Source organism: Protopterus annectens, chromosome 1.part1 (assembly GCF_019279795.1).
Source record: "Protopterus annectens isolate FY-2018-M chromosome 1.part1, PAN1.0, whole genome shotgun sequence".
In the NCBI taxonomy this organism is placed as follows: domain Eukaryota; kingdom Metazoa; phylum Chordata; order Ceratodontiformes; family Protopteridae; genus Protopterus; species Protopterus annectens.
This window is the reverse complement of record NC_056726.1, coordinates 1,472,479,515-1,472,496,950: the sequence shown is the minus strand read 5'-3', so window position 1 is coordinate 1,472,496,950 and position 17,436 is coordinate 1,472,479,515. Positions and strand designations below refer to the sequence as shown.

Sequence of the window (17,436 nt, the reverse complement as noted above, 5' to 3'; positions counted from 1 at the left end):
CCCCCCCCATCAGTTTTATTCCTCGCCAGCCTGAGTACTAAAATAGTTATTGGTAATAATACCCTTACTTAGTGCTAGGTAAGCTCACTGAACTGTTACCACTTTTACAAAATATATTAAAAATAATTGGTTTTTGATTATCTCTTTACCTGATAGAAACTTCTAAATTCACAGAAAAATATAGATTGTTTTATTTTTCTTGTCTTCCTGTGAGCAGAATCCTGGCTTGACCTGCTCTGTCCACCCTTGATTTACTTGGGCTCAATCCGCTCTCCTACCCTACCCTACCCTACCCCCATTCACACAACCAATTTCAATTACATTTATACTCCCCTTTCCATACAATAATCAATCAAACTTACTAACTTATCTGCACCTGCACACACCCCTCCCCCTTTCACACACTAGCCAATCAAACAAGTAACTCATTTACACTTACATGCACCCCCGGCAATTCATTCTCTATAACTTCCCACACACCTTTCAGCCTTTTTCTCTATACTCCTAATTTGCTTAAACTCTAATCTCACTAATACAACCTACATAATCTTCCGCAATCCCATAAAATGCAAAATGTTCCACAATACTCAATCCACATCACTCCTAACATTCTTTAGTTTAACTCTAACGTCACACATACTTACTACATTACTCACAGTCCACTTTACTCCTATAACCTGCACATCTACTACATCCACAGCACTAGACACACTGCAATAAAACAGCTACTCAAACATATTACCAAGCCTATTTGAGACACACACTACTTTTCCTAAATACAAAATAGTTCAACCTTATCTCAAATTCTACTTAAATGTACATCCAACATCATAACTTATTCAACGTCACATAAAAACTCACCAACAGCACCTCCTTTTCTCAAATTTATTTAAGTGTGGGGACATCCACTCCAACCCAGGACTAACTGTTACTCCCATCACCACCACCTCCTAAAGTGATAAAATCTTACTTCTAACCACACTAAATATATGAAGTATCTCCAATACAATTACCAAATTCCACACATGACTCTCACAATACTTCCCAGACATACTGGCACTCACAGAAACTTGTTTAAAACCTCATATCCAAGATAATGAACTACTTCCCCCAGGTTATAGCGGGTCTGTATAATATGAGTGAATCGCACAAATTGTGAACGCTCATAATATCGAACTTACCAAAGTGTTTTTTCTGAGATTGCGGTACAGTGAAGAATGGGATATTTGCCCTTTCCTCACTGTAGTATGATCTTGGAGTTGGAATATATATTTAGCGGGGGTGTGGGGGGGCACAGCCCCCCACATAGGAAATTCGAGGTTTGGTACGTTTGATGTTATGAATGTTCGCAATTTGTGTGATTCAGTCATATGATATAGACCCATTATAGCATAATAAGAGCAGAAAGAAAAGCAGGAGGAGTAGCCCTAATCTACCCAACCCACACAGCTTGCTTCCTTACACTAAACCCATTCTTAAATTCAGTAATGCAGAATTCTCATAGCCCACCTAAATATCAACAACAGCAACAACAAAAACTATGCATTGCTGTACTTTACATCCCTCCAGGCAATAATATTCCAACATTAAAAGACATTTTATCCTGAATGTCACAAAACATATCAAACAAAACTAAAATCATGGTTGATGTTAATATTAGTTGACAAACTCTTACGTCTGTCTTACCAATTAATAGTATAAACATGCACGGATATACTCAACTCATCATAACCCAACCAAATTAATAAAGAACAACACACAAGGATTCATACTAGATTGGATCTTAGTCACCGATCCCAACAAGCATTCCAATTCTGGAACTCTAACTGATAACCTTAGTGACCACTTATCCACATACATCTACAGGTCATCTACCCTGTTACCAAAATAAAAAAAAATAATCCAACTAAAACACCTCATGCATTCTATCTAACTTTAATCCACAACTTGTTATTAACATATTAACTTCCCTAAACTGGACCACACTAAAAACTCTTCCCTTAGATGATGCAGTAAGCAGCTTTAACAAACTTTTCCTGGACACACTCAATAGCCTTGCCCTAGTGAGGACCAAAAGAATAAAAAATAAACATGTATCCTGGTTAACAAAACCACAAAATATATGCTAATAACAAGAGATAAAGCCTGGAGGGACTGGCATAATAATAAATATTATGTAAACGTTCAAAAATACAGACACCTACAAAATCAAGGGAAAAAAAACTTCTAAATAATGACAAAAAAACATTTCTTCTCCCAACAATTATCAGAACACGAAAACAATCCAAAAAAAGTTCTGGAGTACCATCTCCTCATTATTTGTACCTTTTATTTATTTTATTTTTATTTATTTTACATTTGTTGACTGGGATAGTCCGACTGGATACATGCCCATTTTCGGCAGAGGCCCGGGGAGAAAAGCTCCAACCACAACCTACAGAAAAAATAATACAGGAAAAATCATATCAATACATGTCACACACAGTTTACAGACTCTGTTCAGTCAAGCAAGTTATGCATTCAATCATTATTAAACTTATATAAGTATCTAAACTAACAATTATGTCACAGCTTGTATGTAGTAAAAAGTACTGCTTGGCACACAATTATATAAAGGAGCTAGTCAGGAATAGAACAAGGACATAACCAGCGTGTCTTAAAATGTGTCTGAGACTTTTTCTGAATTGAGTTAGTGAGGATACTAGAGGAAGGTCGGCAGGAAGGGAGTTCCAAGTTTTGCCGACAGAGTTGGCAAACAGGGAGTCCCCAGCTGAGGTATTGGTTTTGAATGTTTGAACCAGCAGTCTGTTAGATGAGGGAAGTGGCTTGAGGTTACTGCAGGGGCTAATGATGATACCAGGAAAATGTGCAAAATCCTGCTCCTTCTACCCAGCAAACTCCATATGAAATAGGTGAAGCTTTCAATACCCATTTTAAAGGCAGTATAGCCTGCCTACTGACACACCCTCCACTATCTCCAGCATCTCTAACAACCCTAGCATTAATCACTCACCACTTTTCCAACCCTTGACAAGATAAACTCCCATCTCTCCCCATTTGCCTATAATACCTCTTAAACCAGCTCCCACCCTCCCCACTGGTCTATTCCGCCAGTAGCAACAAACTACATTCACAAACTTCTACATAAGCTAAAACCAAGCTCAACCTCTGCTGATAACCTTCACTCAGAATATTTCAAACTTGCCACCGATGCCCTTGTATATCCCACTAGCATACTGGTTAAAAGATCTATCACAGAATCCTATGTCCGAAGCCTCTGGAAAAAATCCATTATAACCCCTCTACACAAATAAAGTAAATCAATCAAACTGCCAAACTATAGACCCATCACCATTCTAAATCCTGGAGAAATGCGTATACAAACAACTACTCAATCACCTCATAACCAATAACCTAATTACTCCAACTCAACATGGTTTTAGACCCTCACACAGTACATCAACTGCACTAGTTTCCTCCACAGAAAAAAATAAACAAGGCAAGAGACACTGGCCAATACACCTCTGCACTACTGCTCAATCTCTCTAAAACCTTTGATACAGTCTCTCACCCAAACCTCTTACAGCAACTGTCCACTCTTCAACTCTTCCCCATCATCTCAACAATGGTTCGACAGCTATCTAAAAATAGGCAATAATCTGTAAAATGACAAGGGTGTCTCTCACAGTTCCTCCCAAACAAAATTGGGGTAGCCCAGGAATCTATACTGGGACCCCTTCTCCTTAATATCCTTACAAACAACCTCCACTCTAACTCTTCTCCTAGCTCACTGATGCAATATGTCGATGATTCTACTATCATCTCCTCCTGTCATAATTTTGAACAACTCAGTCAATAACCCAAGATACTTTTACCCACATAGAAAACTGGATCAATAGTGTACAACTACTACTCAACCCCAACAAACATCAAAACCCCTTCCAAATGAATTTAAAATATAGTCACTAAACAAAATAGCAACACAAGCAAAATTACTAGGCATTACTATAGGCAAAACTTTTACTTATGAACAACATAAACAATCTAATTAGAAATTCCCACTGCAAAATAGGTATGCTCTACCACCACAAAGATTTATGAATACAGCCACCAGATTGACAGTGGCTACCACCTACCTCCTCTCCTCATTACTGGATGGTGCCCCTATATTTGCAAACCTCCAATTCATGCTAAAAAACAAACTAGAATCTTGCTACAGTAAGATCACTAAATTTGCAACCTCTGCACCTTTCTATAAGTATGACTGTACAGCCTGTACCAAACTCAAATGGCTCAAATGGCTCAAATGTCCTCATTATCTCAGATACCTTTAACTAACCTTTGCCCACAAAATAATATATTTCCCTGAAAACTGCCCCAGCTTAAAATCCACTCTCCAAAACTACATACCAACTAGGAACCTGTGCTCCGAAGATAAACTTCTAAGTCTATATAGGCCAAACAAAAAGCAGGCCAATGCTTATACTCCTACTATATATTCAAACTGTGGAATGCATTACCCCTGGAAAATAGAGCCACATCAAATCTTACCAAATTCAAATATATCCTAAAAAACTGGGTCTATATCACTTTGTTGAAAGCTTAATTGAATTAATCGCGATTCATCAAACCCAGTTCAGCAAAAGCTCAATTAAGTGAACGATCGTTTGAACGAGAAGTTTCCAAGGGAAAAACTAGTGGTCCAGCTACTGACCGTATCAAGCACAACAAAATTTAAAATGCTGCAAGGTGTGGGGCTTCTACTTCCACCCCCCAACTAAATATACCAACTCCAAGATTGAACTACAGTGGGGAAAAGGTCAAATTCCATAAAATGGCCAACCATGTCCTTTCCATAGGAAACTTTTTGCCGAAATGATATTTTACTTAATTGAACTTTTGCTGAATTGGGTTTGATGAATAGCAGTTTGCTCAATTATGCATTAGACAATAATACCCAAAGGCTGAAGATAACTGAAGAAAGTTAGATAATCCACAAAGTATAAAAATCCAACGTTTTATTGTAAACGAGTGAGTGCTTTCCCAATGGTCAACATTGCTTCATCAGACAGCTAAGAATCTATTAAGTATATATAACAATGCATATGCACAAATATATATATATATATATATATATATATATATATACACACACACTAAGTTCAACATACTAATATATGTATAAAAATATACAAAATATATATATAGATAGTACATAAAATCTAGATTATTTTAATTTCCTAGACTTTAATACTGGTTTAAGGGGGGCAGTGTCATTAAGACCCAGCCCCCTATGTGCCTCCAACCTCAGGATCCACTGTAGTTCCACACACTCTGTCTGATTAACATGGTCCCTCAACCTACTATTCATGGTTTCTATGTGTAGCACTTGAAACAAGAACACATGTTCTTCATTGATCAACATAGTATGCTTAGCTAGGGCACTGCAGTCCAACCCCCTCCTGGTGCAGTAAATATTGTCCCCTACCATTCTCTAAGATGACATTTCATCTTCCCTACATAAAAAAGGAAACATTCCCTGCAGTGTGCCACATAAACCACATTGGGGGGTATTACAGTCTGCTCCTGTTCTACGTTCCCATAAATGCCCTGTCCCTGGATGCTTGAAAAACCTTGATTCATCTGTATACATGCAATAGGCACAATTTTCACATTTGTGTCCCATACTGAATATTTTCTGCTACAATAATCAATCTGGGGTACCATAGCTGTTGTTTTAAATTTTTTTTATTTTTGTAAATAAAATGGGATCATGTGCTAAAGAAAAATCTAGATTTTATGTACTCTCTATATATATTTATTTGTATATTTTTATATATACATTCTTTAGTATATTGAACTTAGTGTATAGATATATATATATATATATATATATATATATATATATATATATATATATATATATGCATATGCATTGTTAGATGCATTAATTTGTGCAGTGTAAGTATTGTGTAAGAGCATAGATTGGTAGGTATGACCCTGAATAGAGTAGGAGGGTTGATGGTAGCTTCAAGTGTTTGATTGGCTGTTTGTGAAGTCTGAAATGGGTATTTAAGTAAAACTTAATTGATCCTTAGCTGTCTGATGAAGCAATGTTGACCATTGTGAAAGCGCTCACTCATTTTCAATAAAACGCTGGATTTTTATACTTTGTGGATTATCTAACTTTCTTCAGTTACCTTCAGCCTTTGGGTATTATTTTATTGCTTGAACTGTTGTTTGCCTCGTTTACTGGGTTCATTTGGGAAAATTTCTCATTAAGCATATGACAAAGTGATATAGACCCAAAAGACTTCCTTCCTTCCAAAGGCTTGGGACTTCCTACCCTTACAACTCCTCTGCCCCCACTTTTTATCCTTTATTATTCCTCTCCCCCCTCCGTTCCTTCATTCTACCACTTTAACTATATCAGTCCATCTCCTCTAGCTCTTCACAAGAATCCCTCCTCTTCTTTCCTTTTCTGACATCACTTCTTTCATCATTTTTTCCTCCCTACCAAGCATATAACTATCTACAATATGTCCTCTGTTTCATTCTTCTGGCTCCTCTAACCTCCTAATTCTTCACCAAATTATCACTTTTGGATACTCAGTTACCAGTGTCTGCTTTAAAACACATCAGTGCACCACTGCCTACCATGAAAAAAATATTTAATGCTCTGAGGCCACGGCTGGTATCTTAACTTGCACAATACTCACATCTTGAAATTGAAAATTCAGTCTTTGCTAAACTTGTATATATAATTTTTACTTGAATGTACTAATTGTTACGGTTTAATAATCTTATAAATGTACCTAATATTACCTATCCTTTTGTAATTATCTAATGTTTTTCCTTTCTCTTTTTAATGGAGCTTTTCTTCATGCGCCTCTGCTAAAAATGAGTCTTATTGACCCAGTCGGACTTTACTGGTTACCAAATGTCAAACAAATAAATAAATGAATCAATAAATTTCTGATAAATGTGCAGCCATGTATTTTTTCTCTCATTTGCATCTGCTGTTGCTGTTCACTTGCATGTCATTATACCATCATTTGCATAATATGCAGGCCTTGTTGTTTCATGGTCTGTTGCAACCCTCAGAACATGTCTCTGAACTGCCCCCACCTGCCCCGGGACTGTTCTTCATGCAAATCCAGATATAAAAAGTACAAAATCCCTGGACTAGTTACTAATCTTGTAAACAAAATGGATGATCATATTTTTATTAGGTTTTAGTTGTAGTTCGTATAAAAATTCAACATATTTATGAAAAACATAGACAGTTCATAGTGCTGATTACAACTGCATTTGGCAGAGGGGGTACTTTTTAATGTAAATGTAATTTCTCTTTAACTCTCTTAAGCCTGTAGCACTTTTTCTATATACGTCCAATTTACACCCATGGTTACTAATGGTGTCCAGATATTTTGGGGTCTGGCTTCTTTAACAAAGTGACTTACCAGCTAATAAGCAGCATTAGATAGGGCAAGGGGTTATTTAACAAAATTACGCAAAGATTGTTAATCGATAATGTCTTATAGTAGAGAAATTAGTTTGACACTTATTATTCATAATTTCATATTTATGTTCATATTGTCATAAATGAGAGACCCTTTTGTTATTGAAGGGTATAATGTTAAATGCCATGGTAGGAGTCAGGAAAATTCATTCTTAATGTCCATTTATATCACACTATGCTGAAGATATTGCTAGTTGTTTGTTAGTAATTCTGAAAATAAGTAATATTTCCATATAAACTTAAAATTTCAAACACAACATGACTTACAAACTGTTGCATAGCGTCAGTAAATCCCTAGATATTACTGAAGAAAACTGCCTTTGACATTTGCACTGTGAGATGCACATCTTACAGGCTCATATGTATATATTAGGCTAACACCAACCAGGGTTTTTATAACCATCCCACTTGTGCCCCTGTGTATCATGGCTGTTCATTAAGGGTGTGTGTGTGTGCAAGTCAGGAAGTTTCTATAGGTTATGTGGGGGGCCTGTTAGTTTGGGCATTACAATCTGCCTCTGTCTGTCAGAGATAGAGAGAAATATCCAGTGTTATTTATATTCCTAATTTTACAGTAAAGCATATTTTCATATTTATGTAAATGTCTCTATAAGCATGCATTTAGAGAGGAGTTTCTTGCTGTCATGGGAAAGCAGATATAGCTGATTGATAAATGCTTTATAACAACATAAATCTAGACTGTACAGTTTCTAAATTATGGCAATTCATTTGTGAAAGTTTAGCAAAAAATGTAACTCTGGGTTTGTGTGAATTATTAATTTGTTATAGTATTTATGGAAACACTTTGAATGAACTAATATCACTATAAAGAACACTTCTTACTCATAACATTGCTATTTGTGCAGTTTTAATAGCTTTTATTGTTCACAGATTATTTACATGTGTTTATCTTATACTTTTAAAGCTGAGTTTCAGAAAATGTCATGGAATGCAAGAATGTGTGTAGGCTGCCAGAGGTAAGGCATTCCACGTCCCTTGTATGTATTTCTTACTTTCTATAGTAGTCATAAAACATAGTCCTAGTCTATCATAAAGGCCTGTGTTGACTCATTTTGTACATAGTTTTGAAAACAATAAAACAGCATCTGTTTTCCATGATGGGCATTCCATGAAAAGCAATGTATGCTTTCATCACTGGGAAGAGAGATTAGAAAAAAACCTGCAATAATCATTTATAATAAACCTATAGATAAGGTTGAGAAATACACTTACACAGGTGAAGACAGATAAAATACTGTGGAAGTGCATTCCAGATATTTATAAAAGCATACATATTTTATTGCTATGTAGGTGTTTCAGTTAAGATTTGGTACCACTAAAAAGGTAACTTTGAAAGTTTAAAAGTTTGAACACAATTCCATTAGGAGGTAATTCTTGTTATGAATTGATATGCAAAATATGCTTCATAAAGATAATTGTCACTTTCTGTGTGATTTTGCTAGCTTCAGAGCATGTTTGCCTTTGGAAGGGACATGACTTTTTATCCCTAAACTGAGTTTCTGGAAAGTTTACTATAGAATTATTACAATTTACTCAAGTTATTAACTTTCTCGAATGAGACCAAGGGCTACAAGATAAAGCCTGTTAAAAAATGACAACTGGAAGTGGATCTTTGGAAAAGGGTAGGAGTATATTACATAGGAAAAAATGGGAATTGTGGAAACAATACATGCAGAGGAGGAACAAGGTTTAAAAGAAGGCATGATTTGAACGAGCTATGTAATGTTTGACAGACAATGACTGGATATATTAAAAGTGATGTATAATGTTTGCAGCTACAGTTGTGTTAGCATGGTCTGTAAGGTATAATGTTTCCAACTCAGGCTGTGTCATTATGGTTTATTTTTATTTATATAAATTTAAGCTTGCCTATGTTATACATAAAAATTTAATAAAGATTTAAAAAAAAAAAACATTAGAAAATGGACTGACTTTACATGTGATACCCTACTGGAGAAGACACGTTCTCTAACAGGAAATTAATGTATGAGGAGGGCCTGGTGTCAAGTCCACAGCTTAAAAGCAGCATTTCATGTTGTCATGAAGCACAAACTTAAAAAAAGTGCCAGGTATCTTGTTTATGCTTGGCAGATGCGGTAGTTTAGTGAGGATAAGGAATAAGTAAAAAAGAGAAAACTAAAGCAAGTTACCCATTAAAAGTAACAGCAGTAGGATTATAAGGTTTGGGCATTTTACTTTAAATTCACTAACTGCAGCTTAAAAAATCGGCTAGTGAGCAAAGGAAAATAAAACAAATGTAATGTAGTTTTTTTCTTTGTGCATTTGTGTGTGTGTGCGTGTGTGTATGTGTGTGTGTGCGCGCGCGAGAGAGTCTGTACTTCTGAATATCTTTACCCAATAATTCTGCACAAAATCAACAGTAACTGAGTGCTAAAGGCCAAAATCCGGGGCATTATTCAAATATCACTATAATTGTGTTAAAAATTAAATAGAGCAAGAGGTTTTATATCAGCCTGCTGAAGAATGAGAGATATGAAACTATAATGCCTGATTTTATTGACTGTAGGCCTGAAAGCTTTACTAGAAAGTCAAACTTGTTTTCAAGGATCAGAGCGAGGATATGAGGCAAAATCAGGGACATTAGGCATTTTCTAAAAAGAAATCAGGGCCAATCAAGAGGTATGTGTAATGCGGGATTGCAGTGATTGTCACTTTATGTGTATTCTTATTCATTTGATCATAATGAGCCATCAGAGGTGTAGACAGCCAAGAAAGCGGCTGTAATTGTGTGTGGGGGGTGCATTTGACTTTATGTGTACGTGTGAGACTGCCTCACTGTCTCTCTACCTCTGCAGCTGTTCGTTTGCCTACATAAATTTGTCTGTTTGTGTGGGGCATTGAATATTTCTGACATTATTGCTTGCTTAGCGACTCACAGCATTAACCCTTTGTGCTATATGTCTATGCTTTCCAGCCATATAATTAATTAATGCATTCTTAGCATGCCATGACATGTAAAAACTGATTTGACAAATCATTTATTTATTTTATTTAACATTTGTCTGACTGGGTCTACAGAACCCATTTTCAGCAGAGGCCCGGGGAGAAAAGCTCTGCATACAATACAAATACAGTAGAATCCATTCCAATACAAATTATATTATAAATACTATACAAAAATAAGTTAAAAGAACAAACTTGTACAAGATGTTGTAATATGTTACTACACATCTAAACAGTTCTATGCAGTTAAAACATTACAGACGTTAATAGTCTCTCTCATCATACATGATGTAGATAGTGTCCAAAAAAATGTACATAGGTAGTGCAATGTGTGACATTGAATGTTATAGTACATGCAAAGTAGAATAGTACATAGGTAGTGCAATGTGTGACATTGAATGTTATAGTACATGCAAAGTAGAATGTTAATTTCAGTTAGGAAAGTAGCAGCCAGAAAGTTAGTGATGCAGACATACAGCAAGAGAGAAGCAATAAAGCTTGAGCAGTAGTTTAAGAATATGGTATAGAAGCAGAGAAGGAGTTAGAAGAGCCTTAGGATCTTGCAGTCTGTGAGGGATTGAAGTGTGACAGAAGAGGAAGACCTGAGCATTAGGCAGGCTTTATGCAGGAGCAGAGCCATATTTTTTTGAGATGATTTTTTAAAGAGGCTTTGAAATGGGTTAGACCAGGCATAGACCTGGTAACTAGAGGTAGTGAATTCCAGTGTATAGAGACCGAGTATGAATACAGAGAGTGACCAAGTTTTCATGTGGATTTTGAAATAGATAAGAGATTTTTGCCTTCTGATCTTAGGGATTGATTTGGTGTGTAAGGTGAGACTAGACTGGTTAGTGCAGGGAAGGCAGTAGCTTGAAAATAAGGTTGTGCAAGGTGGATAGCTGAATAAAGGCAAGTTGGTTGGGGAGTTCAAGCCAGTTTAATTCTAGGAGTGGTTTACAGTGGTGTGTGTGATATTCAGAGTTTGTGGCAAACTTTGCAACTTTGTTGTAGCACTGCTCCAACTTGTTTATGGTAGAAGTTCGTAGGTTAGTTAGGCTAGGGGCACCATAAAGAATGAGGGAAGTAAAACATTGTTTGCAAGGGTAGTTTTGGTTGCTGCAGTAAAAAAATGATTGTTTCTATATATATGAGTCCCAGTTTTTTATTTTGCTGGATATGGGGGACAAATGAAAGTTTATTGTCAATGACAACACCTAGAAGTTTGGTTTCCTGCATTATTTCTATGGCAGTGTTGTCAGATGCAAGGATGTTGATTTGCAAGTAGGTGTTGTTGCTTCACATTTGCAATGCCCAAGGTTTGATCCTGAATAAAGTTCACTGTTGTGTGTGGTCTGCACATCCTTGTTCACAAATGGGTGACACTGGTACATCTTAGAATGCAATTTAACAAAAGCTTTACTGAAACCCTAATGGATATCTAACATACGACTACACTATCTGAAAAAAGGTACATTAAGACAGAGTTTAACATCTTTGTCCAAAGGGCTTCACTGGAGCACCCCCATTTCCCAAGCTTCATTCCAAAACACCTAATGGATTTTAACACAAAGACTGCACATTTGATTTTCTGAATAGAGACAGGTATCACCATTATTGGTTGTGCTATTTAACACTGCCAGTATCTAAGGGTTCAGTCTTAACATTTGCTTTGTGCATTTGTGAAATTTGTTTGTTCTTGTAAATGTTTTCTCTGGGTATTCCTTCACCCTTCAGCTCTACTGTAAATCAACTATTGAGTTTGGATTTGCAGGTTTGACCTTTCCAGTAACATGCACTTTGTTTTCTTGCAGATTGCAGAGGGAATGGCATTCATTGAACGCAAGAACTATATCCACAGAGATCTGAGGGCAGCCAACATCCTGGTCTCAGATAAACTTTCCTGTAAAATTGCAGACTTTGGACTGGCCCGACTGATTGAGGACAATGAATATACAGCAAGAGAAGGTATGACCACTGGAGTTTGTAAAGGAGGTGGCACTAAATAGATTATTTATTTACAGATGTTTCAAAAGTGTCCAGACAATCTACTGCCATAGAGGGATGAAGTCCAGATTAAGACCCAGATGGCCTGAGATAGATCTGTGTCTCATTCACTGGAGGATGTTGGGTGGGGAAGATGAGAATTAGTACTTGATGTCAGCTTGCCTATCCTGGGGAAGGACGTGAGCCAGCCTGCTGCAATGCCTCTTACAAATGGAGATATGTGTACAGAAGGCAACATTAACTGCTTTTGCAAATTATTGGGTGACACAGTGGTACTGTGGTTAGCATTGTCACCTTACTGCAAGAGGTCCTCCGGTTCGATTCTCAGCTGGGGTGCCTTCGGTGTGTAGTCTGTATGTACTCTCTGCATTTGTATGGGTTTATTGTAAAATTCCAGTTCACTGACCTACCTTATTCTGTTATACAGTATGGGCTACCTTTATCATTTAAGTATTTTTAAGCACAAAAGAATCAGATAGGACTCAATGGCTTGCAGTAACACAAAATCACTTTATTGATACTTCCAGACTGAGTGCTTTCATCCATCACAGCTTCATCAGAACCAGGAATAATGTATTAAGCAGCTCATTAAATCCCAAATCAACAACCTATAACATGATCAAATAAATAAACAGATCTATAATATTCCATGCAAACAAAATAATTCATGTAACACACAATAAAACATAAATAATATGCTGTTAAAAACTCATATCATCATATGTTACAACTTACTCATCTTTTAAAAATGTAAGTTGCAATGTTCTTAAATGTAAACTAAAATAAAAAATGTGATACTGCATTTTCATAAAAAAAATATTTCTCATACCAGAAATTACATCTATAAATGTTATACTAGAAACGTTATAATCTAGCTGGTCTCAATTTTAAGTAACTAAAATGGAAACTTTGTAGTTTATACCAGGGGAAGTATCAGCACTTAGTTTTAGGTGCCACATTAATTTATACTTTTCCAATGGGGTCACCGACATCCCCCCCACTTGGATTTTTTACACTTAATCAGTCAATTAGCAATTTATCCAGAATCTATCTGCTTGTCCAGCTCTAAGTAACATTCTACACAACTATGTTTCCAGTGACCAAAAACTCCTGTCTGTCCACAAACCTATGAAATCTGCTGGGCAGTGTCTGTACTCATAACATGTTACTTAGGCCTGGAACTCCTTATCTCTATCCATCAGGTCAATACCCTCTCTCCCTCCCTCCCAGCCTTCAAAACAATTCTGAAAGACTTCCTAGCCAAAAGCTGGCTCTGTTCTTGCTCAACACCAAGATAAACTATATCTGTAAATGTGATCAAATACCTTTTCATACCTTACATCTCCTTACTCTCCCTTCTTCACTCACTTCCTTACTTCTATCAATTATTCTTTCTTTCGGCTGGCTTTGTCTCTAAGTGTACCATAAGCCTGCTTTTCCCTCACTTCCTAGTATTAAACTAACTGACCTTTAATTTCTCTATAATCTGGTTAAAATTTCTCTATAAAATCATTTTATAAGTTGCATCTATTCTTAACTAATGTTTTCATGTTATCTCCAATTTGGTATAGTTATTTAAACTGTAGTTGTTTTTTGTATTGCTGCGACCTTTCTTGTAAACAAAGACTGGGCTCTTACAGATGTTTTTAATTTTATCTGGACATTGTGATAATATGCATCAAATAATGCTAACTGCTGCCATACAACAGTACACCCCAGGCCATACTGGTGAAGCACAGCCTTCATGTAGTCAAAATCTACACGTCTTTCATTAAATGAATGACCACTTCCCAATTTCAGGCTAAAATGCCCAACTGGGTTCTTACTAACCACTTTAGAAAAAAATAGGATCAACAAAGTCATGCAGACTCCATATTTCCATTAGTGTATTAACTAGATATGATAAATAGGCCTGTTTAAAAAAAAAAAATCACGATAATTTGAGGCCTTGTTAACTATACATACTAACTGGCCCATGACTATATTTCTTTTTTGATGCACAGGGTGGCTACTTTCAAAGCAAAACAAATGCTAGAAAAAGTAGGTTTTGATAAATACTAAGAGTATCATTCATTCATTAATAGTATCCTTTTTAATCTCTATGTCCAAATAATTTATTTCATCATTAGAAAACTGATGTACAAATTTAAGAAAACGTGTAGTAAATCCCAAGTAATCAAAACTTGAACCAATAATTCCTCAGTTCCTGACCAAAGAATACAAATACAATCAAGAAATTGACAATATATTTTCCAGTATTGGGCAAATGGAGAATTAAACATGTAATGGGTCACCAAATAGGTTATAACTATGATTGCAAAAATGGAGTTGTATGCCACTCCCATTGCAATACCAGCAATCGGCCAGAAATATTTCCCACTGAAAAAAAAAATCAAATTATTTCATAGAACAACTTCCATTAAACTACAAACAACATTTAATTTAATATTGGTCAGAAATTTACAGTCAGTCAACATTTCTCTTAACCATTTCATGCCAGTTTCATGAGATATAATGGAAAATATGCCAACAGCATCCATTGTAACTGTACAATTATTTGCACAAAATAAATCTTGAGACAAACTGCTCATAAAATGCCAAAAATGTGTTAACATTTCATAAAAGGCTTGATGTATGTATCAACAGAAATAGCTAAAGGCTGTGTCTTAGATCCTCAAGTGTCCACAATGGGACACAAAACTGAGTCATTAAGACACTAATGCAACTTTGGTATTCCAACTATTGGCTTTTTTACACTTAAATACCTACATCAGTGTCAATGGATTCTTCTGACAATAAATTGTAAAGAAGAACATCAGTTTTGTGATAAGCATTTTTAATCTCACTGGTTGATGACTCTTATAGGTCACAGTATCATTTAAAATCTGTTACATTTTCAATACATTTTGTCCATTATTACCACACCTCCACCTTTTCAGGCTTCATAAATCTGACTGAACATTCCATACTTAAAGTGTTCAGTAAAGAGGCCTCATCATGAGAAAGATTGGAGTCAAAGGGATGACTGCAACACTTACGAACATTCCTGATGTCAGTTTCAACCGCCCTCTCAAAAAGATTCAACAAAGGATGTAATGGAGGGTTAAAATGCTTTTATGTTTTAGGGTAAATATTTGATTGCCACATTCATTTTGCCCTTTGTCTTATTAAATACCAACCTTAGATTATGTTTCCTGATGTAATAACTGCATAGCTCTAATAAACAATCTGCTATGTGGGATGTAAATTCATGTACAAAATTAAGCTGATGAGCAAAAAAGAGTAAAATATGGATCCTCGTCAATTTCAAAGTGGCTGTAATTAAATGTGGAAATTGTTTTTTCAGAAATAGTATAGTACCAGAGTCTTCAGGTAGAAAAGCAATGTTTAACAATTCATTCAACATCTCCCATGCCATGCTGCATTGCCCATGTATGTGTTCATCTGTTGGTCAGGTAGTCTTACAGGGAAGAAATTCCACTTCTATCCTTTCATACAGTTGGCTAACCTGTCCAACTGTCTCGGAGGTCCTGAATCTTATAGGGCAGCAGACAGATTTTCATCTTCATAATTTCCACTCTCCAAAGTTTCAACCTCCTTGAAGGTATCTGTAGATGGAAGACTGATAAGAGACCATGATTGGGCAGGATAGGCAACATTTTGTTTGCCTTCAGAAGAGTCACCTCCGATTTTTTCAGTTTCCTAGATTTGTTAAGTTATGCCTGTTAATTCACTTTTTATAGACATCAGACTTTAGACTGATTGACTTTCAAAGAATATAACTCTTTAAGCAAGGAACTATCACTGTCCTTAATTTCAGAAGCATGTTTATTGCTAAGTTTTATATTTCTCTGAATAAGTAATTCTGTTACCGCAAACCCAAGTCTGTCAAGTAAGTTAAGTGACTCTTTTAGGAAGTCTTCCTTCTCCTCTAACTCATTAGGGTACTTCCAAGTTATGCTGGTATTATTTTTTATTTTATTTTATTTTACATTTGTTGACCGGGCCAGGCCAGCTGGATATATGTCCATTTTCAGTGGAGGCCCGGGGAGAAAAGCTCCACAATACAATAACATTAGCAAAATAGGACAAGACATGTATTTCAAGTAGACATTGGTACATTACAAAACGTTTATGATATCTTACATGAGTAGGAATTTTATATTCTGTATCCAGTAGGAACAAAAGCTTGATGTAAAAAAGAGCTCGGTATCATAATAGTTTGAAATAATAATGGAAATTATAACTAAGATGCTGTATTATGATGTATTATTTATGTAATGCTGTATCTGCTTACCCTTGGAGCTTTTTTCCCCGGGCCTCCGCTGACAATGGACATGCATCCAGTCGGACTATCCTGGCCAACAAATGTAAAATAAATAAATAAATAAAATAAATAAGTTCAAAGGCCCTTATGTACTGCCTTAGAAATAATACAAACTTTAAAATAAACATTTTCAATCTGTAAAGGACAGCATTTATTGAGCTATCAAACAGATTTACTTCATCATTAAAATAGGTAATAATGTTGTTCCTTTATTTCTGAGACTGCAGACTATGTTTTCACATTGGCCTAATGTCAGTCAAAGGGTTCATTTGAGAACGTTGACATTTTAAAATGTGCTAGAGACAGTAAATACAGCTGGGGTAACAACTGCAAAATATGTTTTAAATGTAAAGTATTTTTCTGTGTTATGACAGTGTTCTTAAGATACAGTAGTTATTCAAAATGTGTAACTAATTGATTTAGATTACTATGGTGGCCATTTCTAGATTGGTGAAAAAATATATATTTGATTATCAAAGTGGATTGGGGGTATTACATATGTGTATACATATGAGTAATATGTTTTGAGATTATTGAGCTATGTTGACATCATTTAAAGGTTTGCGGAAGCAGCAGAGAGATTACCAATATATATGTT

General features: G+C 35.8%; 1 protein-coding gene across 1 annotated transcript in view; it reads left to right on the top strand.

Annotated features, from left to right (window-relative positions):
• The window catches only part of LCK (LCK proto-oncogene, Src family tyrosine kinase), a 1,055,366-nt gene that overhangs the window by 945,324 nt on the left and 92,606 nt on the right, over positions 1-17,436 (top strand). The window contains exon 11 of the mRNA XM_044082478.1: positions 12,319-12,472. Within this exon, the coding sequence (XP_043938413.1) occupies positions 12,319-12,472 (154 nt within the window). The remainder of the gene's footprint in view (positions 1-12,318; positions 12,473-17,436) is intronic.